General features: G+C 41.9%; 1 protein-coding gene across 4 annotated transcripts in view; it reads right to left on the reverse strand.

Annotated features, from left to right (window-relative positions):
* Window positions 1-131: 131 nt before the first annotated feature.
* LOC142557634 (uncharacterized) overlaps window positions 132-19,274 on the reverse strand; it is a 31,224-nt gene continuing 12,081 nt past the window's right edge. For all 4 annotated transcript variants that reach the window (XM_075669606.1, XM_075669608.1, XM_075669607.1 and 1 more), the window contains 7 exons: window positions 17,835-18,017; window positions 15,231-15,296; window positions 14,813-14,887; window positions 11,048-11,119; window positions 9,829-9,894; window positions 7,882-8,055; window positions 132-7,006 (listed from right to left, as the gene is read on the reverse strand). In XM_075669606.1, the coding sequence (XP_075525721.1) occupies window positions 6,824-7,006; window positions 7,882-8,055; window positions 9,829-9,894; window positions 11,048-11,119; window positions 14,813-14,887; window positions 15,231-15,296; window positions 17,835-18,017 (819 nt within the window). In that variant the 3' untranslated portion in view covers window positions 132-6,823. The remainder of the gene's footprint in view (window positions 7,007-7,881; window positions 8,056-9,828; window positions 9,895-11,047; window positions 11,120-14,812; window positions 14,888-15,230; window positions 15,297-17,834; window positions 18,018-19,274) is intronic.

Genomic DNA, 19,274 nt, shown 5'->3' on the forward strand with positions numbered 1-19,274 from the left:
AAACAGCCAGCGGACAACATAAACCTGTTGAAAATAAATAAACCAGTGGAAAACAAACTGCACAGTGCAGAGAGAATTAAAGCTGCTCCATAGTACAGGGAAGTAATCTAAAATGAACACAGGCTTCAAGACTCGGAACATTTCAATGTTTATTCATGTTAGGCCCAAATTCTGCAATGGTAGAAATGTCAAATTTTATTGCAATAAATAAGGGAGCATTTTGAAATAGCAGATCCTAAAGCTAGACACTTTATATACTCTATGTGCAAAAGAGTTTGGGTTCACCATAAATGCTAAGCCAGCAGTAAATTTTTGGACACAATAATATCCCTTCTATGTGCACTAATGTCTCTTTTCGGTGCACTAATATAGAATAGGCAAACCTTCCGTGTTTGCTATTTCTAAAGCTCACCGGGTACAACAAGGATTTGCCAAGCGTGCATGCATGCCTCACTTTTAAAACAAAGCAACAAAAATATCCCTAAAATTATAATGACATTAAGGCCTACACATAAGGAAACAGAAAAGGCAGCTCTAAGGCAAGTGTATAAGGCACGAGCACCATCACGGAGCACATTAGTAAATTCATGTGCTTGTTAAACTACAACCTAAGTGCGTTATGCATCAGTCTAAGATGGCAAAGAAGAAATATTTGACATACACAGACTGAATGCGTTGCATCGATCCTCACACACGGCAGCTCCTCACACACGGCAGCGCCAATCTATCACAAATTGAACAATGGCGTACTGGGATGTCTGCTGCAAGAACATCACAGTTTTTGCGTGGAGGATCTGCAGCTACAACCTCTACTAGACATAACACACACATATTACTATCACCTTGTGCCGCACCGTAAACATGACATCCTCGTGTTAGCATTACACATACATACTGCTACAGCCAAGTCCAGATGATGTCATAGCACCCCTGATATTCGTTTGTTATATGGGCAACAGCTGCACACAAATGCTACTGTATCTTTCACTGACATTTGTGTGGGCTGCCTGTCCACTTACACTCAAACCTCGTAATCAAGTTGCGTGCGAGGCAAAAGTACCTTCGTTCTAGCTGATATTCATTATAAGCATATATTTGTTGCATGCTAATATCAGCAAGAAACACCATTTAATTTACCTTTTATATACAATAATTTGTTATATATGTGTCTATTATACGGTTGTTTGACTAGTCAAGTAGTACTATAGAGGCACAGTAATGGCTCACGCAGATGCAGCTGTTTCTTTGGATTGCCTCTCTCCTAGTCTCCACAAAAGCACTACATCACACCCAGTGCAGTACATGCACCATCCACAATACTATAGACCGGTCATATTCTATCGTTTTATACCTCGCTGCATCTGTCCGCATGCTCTGTTAAGCTGTGTATGTGCCTGTGTGCATGTGCATGCATGTGCACACAAATGCCGCAAAGGTGCAAGTAGATGCAGCCTTAAATTTCTTCTGGCAACTGCATCGTACGTGGTGTGCAACCATCACATTACCACTCAAATGCCGAGGCAATGTTCACTTCTAGAAAGCAGAAAAATACCTGTGGCACTTCCCCCATGCCTACATTTATGGCCTTTAAGCACCTTCACTGCAAGCACAATATACAGTGAAGCCATGGCCACAGAGCAATCACACAAGAGCAATTTCAAGCAATAATAGAGCATAGCCTACCAGGAAATGTGATATGTGATGATGCATAGCCACTGTAACAAGCAAAGTGCATGGACAAACTAAACAAGTCATTTTGCTGTTCAAAGACTATTATCCAGAAGTGACAACTTCATGCAGGAGAGGCCTGTAATATGTTTCATGATGGGAGAGACACGCATAATAAAGTCCCCCCCGAGTATCTTTCTTATGCATTTGATGGCCCTTCCAGATAGGTATAGTGAAATGGCTGTTAAATCGGTCATATCCAAGCCAATCTGTGGTGTTTTCTCTAGACACTCTGCAAAGAATTTTATCTTTTGTCTGTAACACCACAAAAGCAAGTCTAGCAATGGCAGCTTTGGTTAACGTTGCTACTGTGTGAGCCTGAGAACATAAGCTGCTCAAAAAAGGTTGCAAGGGGTCGAAATACTGTCTTGAACTATACATGTATTCAAGACAGCATGCAATACCAGTTCCCAGACATACAATGAGCGACCTTGGCAATACAAACATGTTACTGCCCATTCCATACTATGTTTTCATAGGGAAACAACCTACCTCATAGTGTTGTATTCAGTTTTTAACAATGATGGGAAGTGTTCCAAAAGCAAGTCTCAACATTCAACAAAACATTCAACAAAACATTCAACAAAACATTCAACAAAATAACAGTCAAGAATCTACAAAACAAAACTGAACAGTCATGCATATGGAGGACAAAACAGATCTCGGCATTTCTATGAAAAACAAGTAACACCAGATTATTCTAGAGGCATTAAATCCCAAAGTTCGTCAACAAAAGCCGCAGACCAGTCTGCAAATAAAAATTGAACAATCGTACATATAGAATGACTGCAAATCAAAGCTGTTCATTGCTAAAACAAGGCATGAGGTGATGCGCAGAACAGATGAAAATGCCACCCATTATGTGAAATTTGCCCATATAGTACAAACACTTAAGTACTACAGTGCTATTCTACAGTCCTGAAAATGCCATGATAATGTAGGAACACTGCTTCAAGTATATCATATTATCATAACATCTTAAAGCACAAGTCTTAACAGCAGCGAATCAAGCATGCCAGTTCTTCAAACATATTTTCGTAAGACTCTCCCACAGACTCTTCAGCATGGCAGTTTTTGTAAAATTAAATCATCTTCACCAAAACGTGACAGACTAGCAGAAATATAAGTACAACCAGAAACTGCCATGAGTAATAAATTTAGAAGAAAATGTATGCAATTAAAATATCAGTAGCACACTACTAATCAATTCCCTTCCAATATTCGCCAGTAATTAAAAAGAACTTGAAGTACATAGTTATGAAAAACCATTCATAAAGAACACTAAATGTCATTATGCAAATGCTTTATGTGTGCTGACAGCAACTTTCTCCAGGTTAAAATTGTCTGTAAACAAGACAAAAATAAATGTGGTAAGTACCTTGTCAATAAAAATGAAAAAAAGAAGTGCATTTGGACTTTGAAGGCATGCTCAACTCTCTTACTTCCCCCTACATTCATCTCCCCAGCATGACTACAGATTCTAGAATCTCCTGAAATTTGGCTTCTTGTATGACACATGCATGATGGACGGAGTCGGCGGCACAATTACGCAGGTATGACAGGTGATGGCGAGAATACACTGATGCTAGTGCCTTTAATGGCACTACCAATGGCATGAATAGCTCAGGCACAAGCTCGCATACTTCATCTCTGCACCTTAAGCATCTCAACCGACAACTGTGGTGCAGGGACTGATGACGTGTATTTTATAGCTAATGTATAAGAACTGTCCAGCAAGTAACCAGCTGCATGATTTTTTCAAAAACAGGTTCATAAGAAAAGGAAAGAAAATGATTAAGGAAATCTGAGTAAGCTTCAGCAACTACGCATCATACAAAGCAAACAGTAGTTATGCTGAAGGCTGCATTGACAATGCATCAGTGGTTACATTGACATTGAGATGTTATGGGCTGGCAACAATCCTTGTATTACTATCATGAGAAGCTGCAAGCAGAGTTCTTCAAGCTTACACTTAATTGCTTAAATGCTACAGCTACAGTGCACAACTTCCTTGACTTCCCTTCAATCAAAATGTTTGTGGTTTAAATTGCCTTGTGTAAAGCAGTGCAGTGAGGAGTGGAAGCTGTACTCCAAACCTTGGCAAGGAATTCGCACGAGCAGCTTTGAGGCACAGGCAGGAGGCCAAGATCAGTACTAGTTTTGGAAAAGACAACTCGTTTCCTGTAAGACTGAATGCCAGTATTTCCGATGCTACCCCCTCAGAGCCTGTAAAACTTATTCATGCCTCAAGCATGACCCCATGCAGCTGAAGTGATGCGGTTCAGTGTAACGAAAGCAAGAGATCAAAGTTAACAAGGGCCCGCCATCTTTGTTAGCTAGCATCAGTTATAGACCCTAAAAGGCTGATCAGAGGAAATTATTGACATGAATTAATTTCTTACGGACGCCTGTTTCAAAGGTACTCATGCATGTCATTGCTGTTTTTAAGACATAAACTGCGATTACTGTGTGCAGTGTCATCAGCTCACATTGAAATCGTGATAAAATGTTCTTTTCTTCTTAATCAAACCTAAAAAAATTGTCTCAAACACTATATTCCCAATCACACTATAATGTAATGCGTACAAATCTGGTATGCCATGGTATGCATATTCTAGTAGTACTGTGCCCACTTCAGCAATGAACTACAGAATGTGCACTTTCATCGGTTCTTGCAGCAGCTCTTTGAACAGATTGGACAGATCATAATGCACATACCCTGTACACTAACCAGGTACTATTAAAAAGAACCGGTATGTTGTGGCAAATACACTGAAAGAAGAAAAGCATGCTACCATGGTGAAAATTCAAATAGTTTTACAATCAGAACAAACAATGTAGAGGTGTGCGCACAATGCAGGCACTTGTGCTACATAACAGCCTGCGTAACGGATACATGGCGTTAGCATTTGCTCAAGCTATTAGAGAGTTCTAGCTTATCCGTAAACATATCAGCGTTTGTGGACTACCGAGTTACAAGAGAGGTGTGCGGCAGCAACAACACTGTTAGTGGCACCTTGTGATGCACAGCTTAACCAGAGAGTGCACTGCAAAGATAACACTGCAGTGACCTACCATATCCTACTTAACTGCTGTTATAAAGGGATGGCAGCAACATAACCCTTAACATGCAGTCTATTTATAATTTTTTTTCAGTGAGAACATTCATGCAGAAAAAAAAAATATCAATGCTATGTAGTTGCACATATCCTCACAGGATGTCACTACCAGCTTTGCTACTGCTGTCCACAGCTCCGGTAAACTGGTAATCTGCAAACGGTAAGAAGCTTACAGACAAGCTAAATCTCACTATTACCTACATCAGAATTCTATAAAATTAGCATGACTAGGAATTTCAGGTTAACTCTTCAAACAGCAACAAAGTTTCTTGTCAAATGCTTGACGTTGCACTAAAATATGTCCGTGGGTATACTGGAGGTTAAACCTCAGTATATTGGGACATTACTACTAGACAAAAACTTTGTTTAAAGAAGTGTGGTTATTAAGCTTCGACTACATTCAGCGCATGCGAATGAGCTTACTGAGGACTTGGATCAGAACTGTGCTGCAAATTCACTTCTTTAGCTCACAATGTTAAGCAAGCTAAAATTGGGAAATTATTAAAAACATTAAAATAATAGATTTCATTAAATTCAGATATTTCATATTGAGTTGCAACTGTATGGAGGCAAGTTACATCAATGCCAAGGGCTTTTCGAGCAAGAACTTGTCCACGGCATTCCAATGATAGATTCGCAGGATGATGGAGACTTGAAGTTATCAACGGTGGCTGAGCAAAGAATGTCCCAGGCTGTAGCCAATATTTCGACAAGGAGACTTGTCTTCGTCCTTGGTAAAGATGAGTCTTCTTGTTAACATCTTTTGTTTGACCCCTGTTTATCTGCAGCAGGTGTTTCAACAAAACATAACACCCAGAACTTAAGAAATACAATCAAGACACTTCAGCACCTAGGGGCAAAAAATAAATCCAGCAGGACCCATCTCATGATGAATGCCGACGTTAATGCAATTAGCTGCGAAGCAATGTAGTGATGCACTGTATTCCCACTACCGAAACACGTCATGTATGAGGCGTGTATTCAGCTGGGCTCCTCTCTCACGCTTCCTCTCTAGAAAATGCTGCGCCATCTTGCGGCACTGCAATGTCTGCCGCATGGTGCCTATCTTTATTCAGACAAGATTGAATATTATATGACGCATGTTCGATTTCGTTCAGCACTGGAGAAATATTAAAAGCTTCTCTTTTTTTATCACTGAAGACCAGCAAATAACCAATGCCACATATCCATCCAGTGACCCAAGTTGGTCCTATTGTTGGATTAAAACTTGGTTTACTCAGCATAGCAGCTCGTGCTCTACCTATTAGACCATCCACTACCCAGTGATTCAAGTTTGCATAAGAAAGGTTAGATGGAGACAGACATACAGACAGACCGACATATCACAAATTGGGTGGAGTTCCCAAAGAATGCTTATTTCATTAAAGATGAAACATCATAGAATAGAGAAAAAAATCACAGAAGGGCAAGGACACTGGCTATCTATCAAGGAATGGCTATCTATGCCTACAAATGTGTACTACTCATGTGTGACAACTGGTCTGATGTATGTGGCATGCTTTGAGCATTTGATTATATTTCCACATGAGATTTTAGAGCATAGTTTCCAATGCAGTAAAGCCAATTGAAGACCAGCACCCTTCCTGTACTGTCATCTTTTCTCTGTTCTATGGTGTTTGTTTTATTCCTCTGAAGTGCTGAAAATGCCTCAGTTGTCTAAGTTCCAACTGGCCCAGCTTTCTGCATGATGCAACACACATCACTGTTCAGATGCAATTTACCCAATGTAAAAAAATAAGAGTGACACAGTACTGTAAGAACCTTGCACAGAGATCATTATCAGGGCAACATAGCATGACAACACAAAAGCTCCAAGATTTCAGTGACCACTACAGCAGACAACACACGGCCATGAATACAATGGCAACTAGTGCTGACTCGGCTGAGACAACCTCCGTTAGGCTCACTTATTACGCGCAGCTCTCAAGGTTGACAATGTGTTTCTGTGATTGTGATCACGAAGGCGATTCTGCACTGTGGTAGAGCTTTCTCATCTTGCTCAGCAAGGGTTCTTGCCGCACGGAACCTTCATCACTTGGAACTCTCGACACTTGGAAGCGAGACACACGGCGAAATGGAAAGAAACCCGGCCTCTTGCGACCTGGCTGCTTTCCATGGCTTGGTGAAGAATCTGCTTCCTGCACAAGTTAAAAATGACAAGGTTACTTGAACTATTGTGTTACACTTTTGATTCTAGCGCACTAAAATAAAAAACTAACAGCAGTGAACATAGCCCTCTACAGATCTTGTGCTGACCAGACGCAAACATGCACAGTCAAGATGCAGGGTTTGAAGGTCCACATCGTGCACTCTTAGACATCTTAGACATCAGAGGCATTTCTAGCACTTCAGAGGATTTCTCGGCTTATCCGTGTATCATCGCTGGGCAAGCATAGCGCTGCAAGCCTCTGCATTTCAGCCGCAATTTGCATTGTCACACTTCAATTTACAGATGAAATCAATTCAGTGATCAGAGAAAGATATTATGTCAATGCGTTTGACCGAAAAAAACAACAACGCTGTTTTGCTCATTCTATGCATCAAATGTGTACCATTACGAAAGCAAACACATGGAGTGCTCTACTGCCACTGTGGAACTAATACGCAGAGTGACGGCCAATGCATGAACACATCACATAAATCTGCAAGTTTTGCAACCTTACAGCATGTAAAGCTGGTTTTGCAGTCATTGTTAAATAGCGCAATATGTCTTTGAACCATGTGTTATGCTGTGAGCAATTATTTGCTCTTTCAGAAGTGCAATCTACAAATTTACCTAACATGTTAAAGAAGAAAACAATGTGCAAAACAGACAAAGACAAGAGGGCAGGGACAACCAACTAGGCAGCAACAAGTTTTATTTAGCTTTACCTAACATATGTATTTTAATTTAAGGTTCCTTTAAAAGGAATTGATAAGAAAACATACAGACTTAAATCTTTTATTGCATGCTCTTCACTAAAATGCTTAAACACCCCCACAAATCTTCAGTAGCAAAACAACTTCAGCGTACCATGGTTTCTGACTTGCTACGCTTGAGCTTAAAAGTGACCCTGGGCTTTGTCTGCGAAGATGACGGCTCCCCGCCAAGCAGGCTCTCCAGTTCCCAGACACTCATGCGGCCTCCACCAGGGTGGTCCTTTTGCTCAGGTGTGGACAGTGCCCTCGACAGGTAGCGCACCATGTTCTGCATACACACAATGCCAATGAGAAGCGACGTACAGTTTTTGTCAAAAGTTTCAATGCAACTGCACTCATTGCCAGACCTGCCACCAGGCAGCATAATACCATGGCTGGTGCAGGACTTTTGTTATTTCAAAGCACCTTCAGGGTGCTGGATATACTACAGCAGCACTACAATGGGGCCCAGTGGCAGGCCTTGTAAATCATACAGTGGCATTCATACTTTTGACAAAGACTGTAGATATTATGAGATAAGTCTCTTTGTTTGTAACCAATGTGTACTCTCTCCCACAAGTGTTGGCTCTTGAGCCTTTCAGCTGTTGATAGGGCGTCTGCCCAACTTTTGGAGCCTACAAATCATACACAATTATGCCAGTACTACATAGGTACTTTAACTTCTCCACTTGAAATCTCGCCATATATCCCTGAAATCAGTGCAAAAAAGAAAATGCCTCAAGCAGTGACTTAATAGATAGCTTTGGAATATAAGCACAAAGAATACGCAGCCGCAACGCACATTTTCACAGATGGCTCTACAACTCCACATCGCTCATCGTGCGGACTTTTTGTTCCCTCTACAGGGCAATAATTCTTGTTTCGTCTTGAGTGAGTGACATCATCTACTTCAGCAGAGCTATATGGCATTGAGGAGGCCCTTGTGTATGTACTTCGACAGCAGCCGCCAAAGACATGGGTGATTTTCACGGATTCAAAAGCAGCCCTACAAAGTATGTGGAACAGGCACAAGCGTTGCAATAATCAACCTGCAGCATTTGACATTGCTTATCTTCACCACAAGGCTAAAATTGCTGGGTATTGCATCAAGTTCCTGTGGAAACCTGGCCATGCTGGCATTTCAGAAAATGAAAGAGCAATTTTCAAAAGAAAATTTTTACAAAAGCCAACGCTTCAAACATAGCAAAAAAATATGCCTATCAAGAAAAAGACCGCATCTGGGATCTGCCGCTTCACCAAGATAACTTCCTGCGTTACATTGACCAAGAAATGAGATTGAAAATTCCACGACCACTTCCTCGGCACTTAGAGACATTGTACCATCGTCTTCGACTGAACGTGGCATACACAAACAATTATCTGTACCCCATAGGGCTTACCACTAACCTATACTGTGATAACTGTTGCAACTTAGAGACAATGGAGCACATATTACTAGAATGCCCCGCGTACCGCGACGAGAGACAATTTTTTGAGCGACAAATGGACATGATTTGCCACGAACCATTAACATTACTGAGCATCTTAGGTCCAATGCCTGGCCCTTCAAAACAACGGCGAGTTTTGGATTTATTGTTCAAATACCTGTCAGAAATCGGTCTAATAGGAAAGCTTTAAAGATTGCACATTTCATATTTATTTTTGTTCTCTTTCTCCCACTCTCCTCTGGAATCTTTTAATCCCATTCTCCATCCCTATATAGAGTAGCATGCCAGCAGTTATATACGTGCCGGCAAAATTCTCTGTTTTTCTAATAAAGAGTCCCTCTCTCTCTTTAATGTCATTACCGGCCTGCAAGTGCCTCGTGTGCGATGACAAAGCGAGCAGGGACAGCTGAACTGCACATCTTAACCTTCAATAAGGAAAGTGAAAGTCTCACACCTTGGCACCCCATTCAGCAATGCAAGGTGGACAGGGAGTGAAGGATTCCAAAGCATGGGTGAAAAGCTGACAGTACTGCCACCGTGTGCAGTTCACTGTGAAACTTGACGCTTTTACTGAGAAGCCTGTGTCTATGAAGCATCACGGAGTCCTGCCTTACCATTGGTGGAGGATGATTGGCCAGCTGCTGCACAACTGTCTGGTACACATCATCATCCTCTGCCTCCTGTTGTCACAAAAGAACAGGCAAGGTTTACCCAAACTTGTACTAGTGAAAACAAGCAGGTTTATGCGTAATTTTCTACAGGGCTGGATTTCAGCAGTGATCTCGCAGACCTCTAGACAGGCCATGTGCGAGACCACGTGTGTTCTTTTCAACCACTCAGCGAGCATGTGCTGGTGAGCGAGTTGGTTATACATGATTACAACGAAGGCGCCAAATAAAACAACGGACGAAGGGACGTGGTTGTCCCGTCTCGCTTTCCTTCATCCGTTGTTTTATTTTCCGCCTTCGTCGTAATCAACCACTCATGCCGTTACCTTTCAAATGCTCATTAACACTTAGCAGATGCATGAAGCACAAGAATGCGTCTATTTCTTTTGGGTCATGACATAATAATGCAGACAGCATTTTTAACCCATTAAGTCACAGTAGACACACTGGTGTAGGTGATTCATTAATACCAGTTATGTCCATCAGTGGCAAAGATAAAGCCACAAACATTAAGCTGTAGCTAAATCGAAGCCTCTCATTCAATGTGGCTCTATTTCACTTTAGTCTGCCAGGTATTGCAACACACGATGACTTTAATTCACGCACTGCCATGTTTCACAGAATGTTCAATGTGCTGCATTCTGTCAGCAATGTTGAAGTAGTTTTTCCTTCTTCCTAACACCTGCAGTCAATAATTAATTTGTGCATGTACTTTGGGCCAGAGATTCAATGTTCTTTGCGAAGAAGTGCAACATGACTGACTATGCACTAAATCGAGATTTAATTATTCTGTAATTGAGAGGACTAGCTAGAAAGTGCATGAAAGATCACTCTACTACCTGGACATTCTCTTGGAGAAACTTGCGTTCCTTAGAATATATATTTATTGCACCTGGACATTCTTTCAATAGAGTATGCAGTTCTTTGGAATAAATTTATATAACTATGGGTTGTAACTATTCATGGGTTGTTCAATACAATTCACAACTAAATAGGGTACTGTACACTCATGGAAGGAAGCTTAGTGCTTCTAATTATTGCAAATGTATGTTGGGCTGCTTTCACACAAAAATGCAGTTTGCTTACAACAATGAGAACAATTGAGCTAGTTCTTCTGTGGTAAGCTAGAAGCAGTGACGGGATAGACAAAACAGTTGGCACAAACCTCTATCATGTTCTGAAGGTCTTGGAGATTTCTGCTTGCCGAGGCTGGGTCTCCATTCTTACCATCCAGCTTCTGCAAACCATGTACAGGAACTTGATTCCCAAGATGCACTACCAGGTGTGAATAAAACATGAACAAAAAGAAACAAAGTACTACACATCCTATGCGTAATCACACAATTGAACGTATGCATAATCATCATCAATACATGAAATAGTTATGGGGTTTTATGTGCCCAAACCATGATCTGATTATGAGACACGTCGTAGTGGGGGACTCTGGAAATCTGGACCACCTGGGGTTCTTTAATGTGCACCTAAATCTAAGTACATGGGTGTCTTCATTTTTCGCCCCCATCGAAATGCAAGGTCAGGATTCGATCCCGCGACCTTGTGTTTAGCAGCCCAACACCCTAGCCACAAAGCAACCATGGTGAGTATTATCAATATATGGTCTAGCTTAGAAATGCAGCATATGTGAATAAACCACATCACTTTCACACAGACCAGCAAAAGTTGAAATGAAGATCTTCAACCTAGTTCATCTTCCGTAGTTCACATTTTATGCCAGCCTGTGCATCACCAGGTAATAGTACCATGAAGCACTTAGGAAGTGCAGTCAGAGCAGCTTAGGCTTTATAGTACTAAATCTTCGTGTTATTGATGTCGGCTGTACAGTCTCTTTCACATGCCGTCGGCCAAAGTCTACAGTACATAGCATCAGCGAAAAATCTGAATTCTTTTACTGTTTTTCCTTGCATATTTGTGAATATGAGAAAGTGCCTCACATTATACTTGGAACTATACGTTCTCGTATACTCCAAGGTAAGTTCCCCCTTTTCAACTGCCCTGAGACAGGGCTTCACTAGAACGTAGACCTGTCGGTGTGCCAGAAGAAAGTGCACATTTCAATCAATTAATCATTTTTATTGATTCATTTTGAAAAATACATTCATAATATTGAAATATTTGGAGACACCAGTCGGTGAGTAAGTAAAATCACAATGAGAGAAAACAAGGTGACGGCGCACAAGGTCTGACTAAGCTTGCTTTCTTAAAAAGGCTTGGGCGTATTTTGGGCACTTTCCCTCCAAGCTTCATATTCTATTCAATACTTAGCAAGCAACACAGCAGAAGCTACCGAAGTAGTTCTGTCATGAAAGTCTCACTCCAAGCATTTTACAGCACAGCTGTTTTTGATCTGTGACTCTTCCTGGAGAATAACTACTTTGAATACTACATGTAGAACTTGTGGATGTAAGCTCATGTCAAACCACACATTATCTGTGCACCCCTGTGCTTCCAGCATGTTTGTTTGTTCCAGCATGTACTATGTTTTGGCTGCAAATGCACGCGGTGCACTGCGGTCGCCGGTGACACAAATGTATCACTCCACTCATTAACATAATTCAGATCTTCTGCACCTTCCATGTCCTATATATATCATATCTTGAGAAATAAAAGGATGAGACCTAGTGTAACATCTAATAACGTGGCGCACACTTATATCTTTCTCTCATATGCGACATACTACCTTTTGCTCACACATGCAAGCAGTGAAAGACTCTCTAGCCGTCGCAGCATTGCCTGCTATGTGTGAAACGAAGTATACACAAATGTGCATCACAGTCCGGTTAAAACAGCACAATGCACAACCTGTAATAAGAATAGTACGTAGGTTGCTGAAAGGCTTGGCCTGACAGTGCCAACGTGGGAGCGGCCTGCCTTGGCTTAAGAACTCGAGCCTCCGGACCTCATTACAATAAAGGTTTTCACACACACACACACACACACACGCACACGCACACGCACACACACACACACACACACACACACACACAACCTGTAATGATGAGGTGCATCGGTAGGTGTGCACGGCCGTACAGCTACGGTTGCACCACGCTTTGTTAGTCCACATTATAAATTGTGTTTATAACATTATAAATTTTTTTTTACTTTCTCTTTTTTCAAAAGCTTCTCCTTTAACTGTAAATCATAGTCACATTATATTTGTGTAAATATGGTAATTAAAAGGTGCACACTATGCTTGCGCATGCAAGCAAAACAGTAAATTTCTCAGTTCCTGTTTTCACAAGCTACAGACTCAAAAACAGAAATTCAGTCTTCTCATCGCACCCGTGCATCATAAATATTTATAAGGGATTTAACACACATTAAAAAAAGTGAGAGAGAAACCCCTGCTACATCCCAAGACAACAAAAAAATTCAGTACAAGCTGCGCCCACAGAACCACACTGCACCAGCTGCCTGTACTTCTATGCTCCAAAACACAGTTCTTGACGAACGCCAACAGTAAAATAAGATTAACTCCATTGTGATGGCATAAAAACGAGTAAATGTACCTGGTTGGTGCACCTATACAAATTCTTTATGAGTTGGACAGTGGTGTATCAGCCACCGCACTCTTAAGTTATCGTCGACTATAGTCATTTTCACATGGCAGAGCACAAGAACTTGCAAAACCAATGACTGTGATACACGCACAGATTCATTTTGTTGACCTCTTATTGACATTAGAGTCATTAAGCAAGCTTTATCATCTTGTCGTAACTGTTCAGCTACAGAAAAACTAAAAGCATTAAAGAAAATCAATAACTGCACGAAACACATTTCTTTTGTGGGGATTGAGGAATGCGTCGGTGCCATTACGCGGGCATTCACCTGTTCTGCCATCCCTACACCTCATCCCTTTCCACTTGCGACCAGTTGTCGGTGGTGGCGCTCCACTCACGATGGTTTGCGGTGGGGGCGGGGCACTGATGTCATGATGTGGCCGCTGTCAGCTTCTCTCGGCGATTCATGGGGCTCTTACCTCAGGGACAAAATTAGGTGTGTACATGCTTCCCTCTCATCTGCCGACACCTTTATGACTAGGACTTGAGCTTGCCCATGGTGCCTTTTCCCCTGCAGGGAGCGTGTACTTTGTGTTGATCCTTTCTGGATGCTAAGCCGAAGAACGGGTGCCTAGTGCTTGCACGAGGCCGTACCTCGCCAGGCCGCGCTTATCGGAGGCCCAAGCTGAAGCAGTTTGCCCGAGCTCTCGCGAGCTGGCCCATTGGTTATAACGAGAGCAAGTAGCATAGCTTCCAGGACTTTTCCTAGCACCGTGTCACAGGTGGAGCCTGTGCTCTCGCAGCAATGTGCTATAGGTGCCCTTTGTGTATATTTGCTCCTGGTGCGGGACCCCTGTGGTTCCCGCGCCGCCCTGGGACCGGGTGTTGGGACTGGGTGTTCGTGCAGTGTTGGGTGCCACCGGAGGCAATAAATGTTTCTGTTAACTCAGGGTAATACTGTGTTCTTGCACGCGTTGCTCAGTAGCCCCTTGCAACCTGAGCTCACGCTAAAGGCGAGGCTGACATAGTCCTGTGGCTTGCTAAGCTCGAACCCGCAATGGTTGGTACTCCCGTGAGACCCTAAGACCCCATATTTTCACAACATGAAAAAAAAAATGTGTTTCTGCTTACAACTTGTATAGGTATACATTATTTTGTGACGTGGTTCTTTGAAATAACGGCATGTCAAACATAAATGCTATAAACAAATGAGACTAAACGTCTGACTAGACTCGTACTTACTTCCTGTTATTTAACTGATTGTTAAGCCACAATCTCAGCATTAAGTAAGAAGACGGATGAGCAAAACAGGAGGCAATACAACTCGCATTTACATTCTTCCAAGCTCGTATAAAAGGCATGATCATTCTATACAGACAAAAAAAGTTAAAAGCAATGATATCAAAACGCACCCTCCACTCTTCAAGGAGTTTGCCCATGTTGCTTGCTGCTGCACCACCCAGGGTCTTGTTGTAGTCTCTTGCAACCTGTAGAAAATATGAGAATCAGTTCCGTAGAAAGCTTTCACGGTTTTAATAGTGGCGCTATTAAATGTATCAACACATGAAATTTAGAGTTCATTTTTCAACTTTCAAGTCCTCACCTCCTTGACACCAGCAATGCTAACGATAGAGAGTCATCATCCTTGCTAACACAAAAAGGCTAAAAGCTGCACTGACTACAGGCTTTTGGTTACAGTGACAAACAAAATATAATGCACATAAACCAGCTTTAAACACCTCGGCCGTCAGAGATTAGCAACACCTTCTAACAAGTTTATCACAATGAGATGTACAAGGCAAGCTGTTCGGCATAGAATGGTCTGCTCACCTTAATGTCATGCTTCCAGAACCTTCTTGTACCTTGTAGGCTTTTAGAAGGTGCAATCTCCTTGATCTAAACAAACAAAGGGCATGACGAAGTTCAGCTTTATTGCACTAGAACTTGTTAAAACAACATACAAAACATATCTTGTTTAGTTAGAACACATATTTTAAAAGAATTGCATGGGGCATATCGCACAATTCGGCTAGTTCAAGTGGACTACTTACTGAGGTAAACATTAGTTGCATGGCCAATCATAATGTTTAGCATATTGATTAACAATCAACTAATTAGTTTTTTAATTGTTCCCTTTAGGACACATGTTTAAATTCTGAAATGGAAGCCAAGAAGTAGTTAAGTCATGTCTGCTTAGCAGAAATTATCAGTTTCGAGATATTCATCAACAAAACATGACACAGAATACTGTATTTGCTTGTTTAATGCCCACACCGTTTTTTTTCTTCTGAATTTTTACTGATGCAGGCCTTACACGAGGCAGGCTTATGACTACTCACTGAAGCCTCGAACTGTGATCAGACTGCTATGCAAATAAATGCAACCACTGCTAGCTGGCTATGGACACATTTACAGTCACAAATAAATGTTTTGGGGCACGGACTAGTGCCATCTTGCAGTGGCTCGCAGGGATCAACCAGTACGTGAGTAGTACATGCACATGGCACTTCGTAAGATTTGTTTTCCAAATTGTTACACTCCAAAGCACGGGTGCAAAGTCATACTTTTGTATTAGCAAGCAAAGTATGACTTCTGATCATACTGCAGCACAGTGAACGCATCTCGCTAAGTTAACAACAGGGTGCATATGTCCTGGTCTCTTTAAAGGGGCCCTGAAGCACTTTTCTAACTAATCATAGAATGGCCTCATTATGAAAGGACATCATCTCACAAATCTCATGGTGCAAAATTTTTCGAATCCTTGAACCATAAGTGCGCCTATACCCAGCTTTCTCTCTCTCTTTTCATCTCCACTACTGTGCTGCAAGCTACACATTGGAGAAGACAAGAGACCAAAGCCTCAGCCAAAAGCATCGCAGCAGTGAAGGGGCTCGTCACGGCACCCTGTGGCGGTTGTGGTACACTACGCTACTCACCATGCTGCTGCCATCTCGCAGGCGATATGCAGCTGACGCAGCTGCGCGCAGTGCAAAAATGAAATGATCTTTCAGTTTCATTGAGATCACAGACATACATATGTTTCATTTATTTAACTCGAAGTCAGCAATTATGAATTATTGAGAAGGGTCTTGCGATCATGAAATCAGCCAATAGCGTCGGTGGGTCCAGCTGCTTTCCACAGTGCTGCATGATGGCATTGCAGAAGCGAAAGAAAGAGATCTTTTGCTGTTTTTGAAACGAGATTGTAAATTCCCTGCTGCATGTAGTGCATTAATATTTGGCTCACATGTTCACACCAGTCTCTGCGACAGATTGACAACATTCTCTTACTATGCTCAAAAAGTGTTTCAGGGCCCCTTCAAGGAATCATTGCTTCTGCGATATTGTCGCTAGTGGATCTAGCTGTGCTGTTGATGTCTGTGCACGCTGAGTGAAATACAGTTGAACTCAGATACATATAGAATGTGAAGAGGATCACAAAAAAGTTCGATATATAGGTAATTCAATATATAAAATAACAATTTCATACAAAAATTTTCAAGGGGCTTTTACTGCTGTTCGTTATACACAATAATTCATTGTATGTGGATTAGAAATATCCAGGTTTCACTGTATTTATCTGTAGCTAGCAAAACAAACGTATGCTGCAACACTAAACAAAGCAGCCCAAGCAAATCTGGGCATAAATCATGACAATGTGGTTGTAACGCAAAGCAGCTGACTACTGTACGCACATATATATTGAAATTTACCAGGAAACGCTCATAGGCAGAGTAATGTTGCACAGAATCCCAGTGGTCATGTCTTAGGGCTAGTTTTGCTTTAGAGGAAACATAAAAATTGGTTGCGTATCTAATTGCTTCGCTGCTAATGATGTGTAAGTGTGGTAGTGCTACCTCAGATCACGGCATGCAAAAAAAATATATATATATATACATATTTGAATCTTTAACATTGGTGTCATAAAGTAGCACATTGTTCTGCCACTGTTACATTCTTTAAGGCAGGCCTGGCACCCAACAATTTGAATGAGGTTCTATGTAATCTTGGCACTTTGCTCTACATGCCAGACAACTTTGGACAACAAAGTTTAAACATGTTGACATCTTCTTCTGTGAATATTGGCTTAAGCAGAAGCAGTATTGTTAGCACAATACCTTGCGCTGCAACATCACTTCAGCGTGAGTGCAGTGACTTCAGTATTCGAATATTTTGAAACGAGCTTAGAAATAAACTTAAACTATATAGCTTTTAGTGTATTCTCATAACGCACAAAAAAAATTTATCTTAACAGAAATCATGTCAACAAATTGATTAGCAACCAAGTTTCGCACAAATCTAGGGAAATTTTTTTAGCGTAAGCAGAAACTGGCTTTGGAGCTTGGCAGCACTGCTTTGAGCACCGAGCTGGTGTCGACGTGCATCCGCACCAACTGGCCCAGTGCTTTAATTAAATTAAGACAGAGTATCTACCTTAAGGACAAGTGTGCCTGCGAGAATGATGCAGAGGATGTTGACCACTGTGAGGCAGAAGGAGATGACTCCCAGCAGTGCGCACTCCTTGTGCATGTTGTATTTGTCGAAGTAGTAAGGGCTGTAGCCCAGCGGCGCTATGAAGGCCGGGGACACTGTCAGGGTAGTCCCCGTTACGTTGACCTGAAACAAACGTGGCCCACTGATACAGTGAAAAACAGTTTGAGGCTACAGAAACTTCTAATCTGATGTAGACACAATACTTGAGATGGAGGTAAAAACAGCAACACTTCTGGCAACATTGTGTTCAGTTGTATTCAATTCTAATTCACCAGAAATGAAACAATTTGCAAGGCTCTTCACTGCTAGTGTGTCTATGCCAGCAGGTTAGCAGGGAATAGCAGCAAATTGCAATGGGAGTTCTTGGAGCTTTGGCTAAACAAAGTGTCTCTAAGTCTCACCACCAGAGTTCCTGTTTCCATCAACCACTGTAATGGTGACACATATATGTGAAGCCAAGCCCCCGCAATGTGACCAGATTCCACAGTGCACATAGTGTAGTGTAGCAAGAATGTATATAACAGCAGTCGCAGGCAGATGTTGAGTGTAGTAAGTTTGCTTCCTGGTTCGAGCACAGTGCCGTCTTCGTTTCCTCTCTATACAGAACAGTGTTGGTTCCAACTTGGAATAGTGAAAAGTAGAGTTCTAAAGTCATGAAACATGATGAAAAAGTTGTGCTTGAATACAAGCAAAAAAGTATTGCCTGCGTGCCGACTTGCTGGTCATGTGGGCTTCTAATCCTCTTCACCAGTCTTACACAGGTCGGCTACAATGCTTCCTCAGTATTTGCAATGCCATGCCTGGAAGTCGTACTCATATGCCATTCTAGATAATTCAGCAAGTCAATATTGCTTCTTAGGAATGCCTGTTATCAATGCCAATGTTCTAGGACACTTCGGTTGCAGGTCTGCCTTTCTGCCACAAAACGTACATGCCAGTCTGACACTATATGATGGCATAAGAGCAGGGCCAAATACAGCTCTATCGATAATCAATATTCTTGCATCGTGCCAAAACAATTATGCACCAAATTAGGACACATAAAACCCCAAATCAGGCAACGCAGCAACTTCTGAGGTACATAAGACACAGTTTGGCATGTTCTACAAAACATGTAGCTGTACCACTACACTATGCATGTACAGTCGGTGTCAGCCTTGTGTAGAGTGCAGGAGTGGTGGCCACCGGGGCACACTGGTGACAACCAGCGACGTCTAACGGTAGCTGCTGGGCTCGAGATAAGAAGTGTCTGAGCACACGTGGCCAACGCATCTAATCTCAGGTCCAGCCACTACCGTTAGACGTCACTGGCTGGAGCGCCCTGGCGGCCGCCGTTCACAAGCTCTACACAAGGGTGACGCCGACTGTACATCATTAGGA

The sequence above is a fragment of the Dermacentor variabilis genome, chromosome 9, assembly GCF_050947875.1.
Source record: "Dermacentor variabilis isolate Ectoservices chromosome 9, ASM5094787v1, whole genome shotgun sequence".
Taxonomy (NCBI): domain Eukaryota; kingdom Metazoa; phylum Arthropoda; class Arachnida; order Ixodida; family Ixodidae; genus Dermacentor; species Dermacentor variabilis.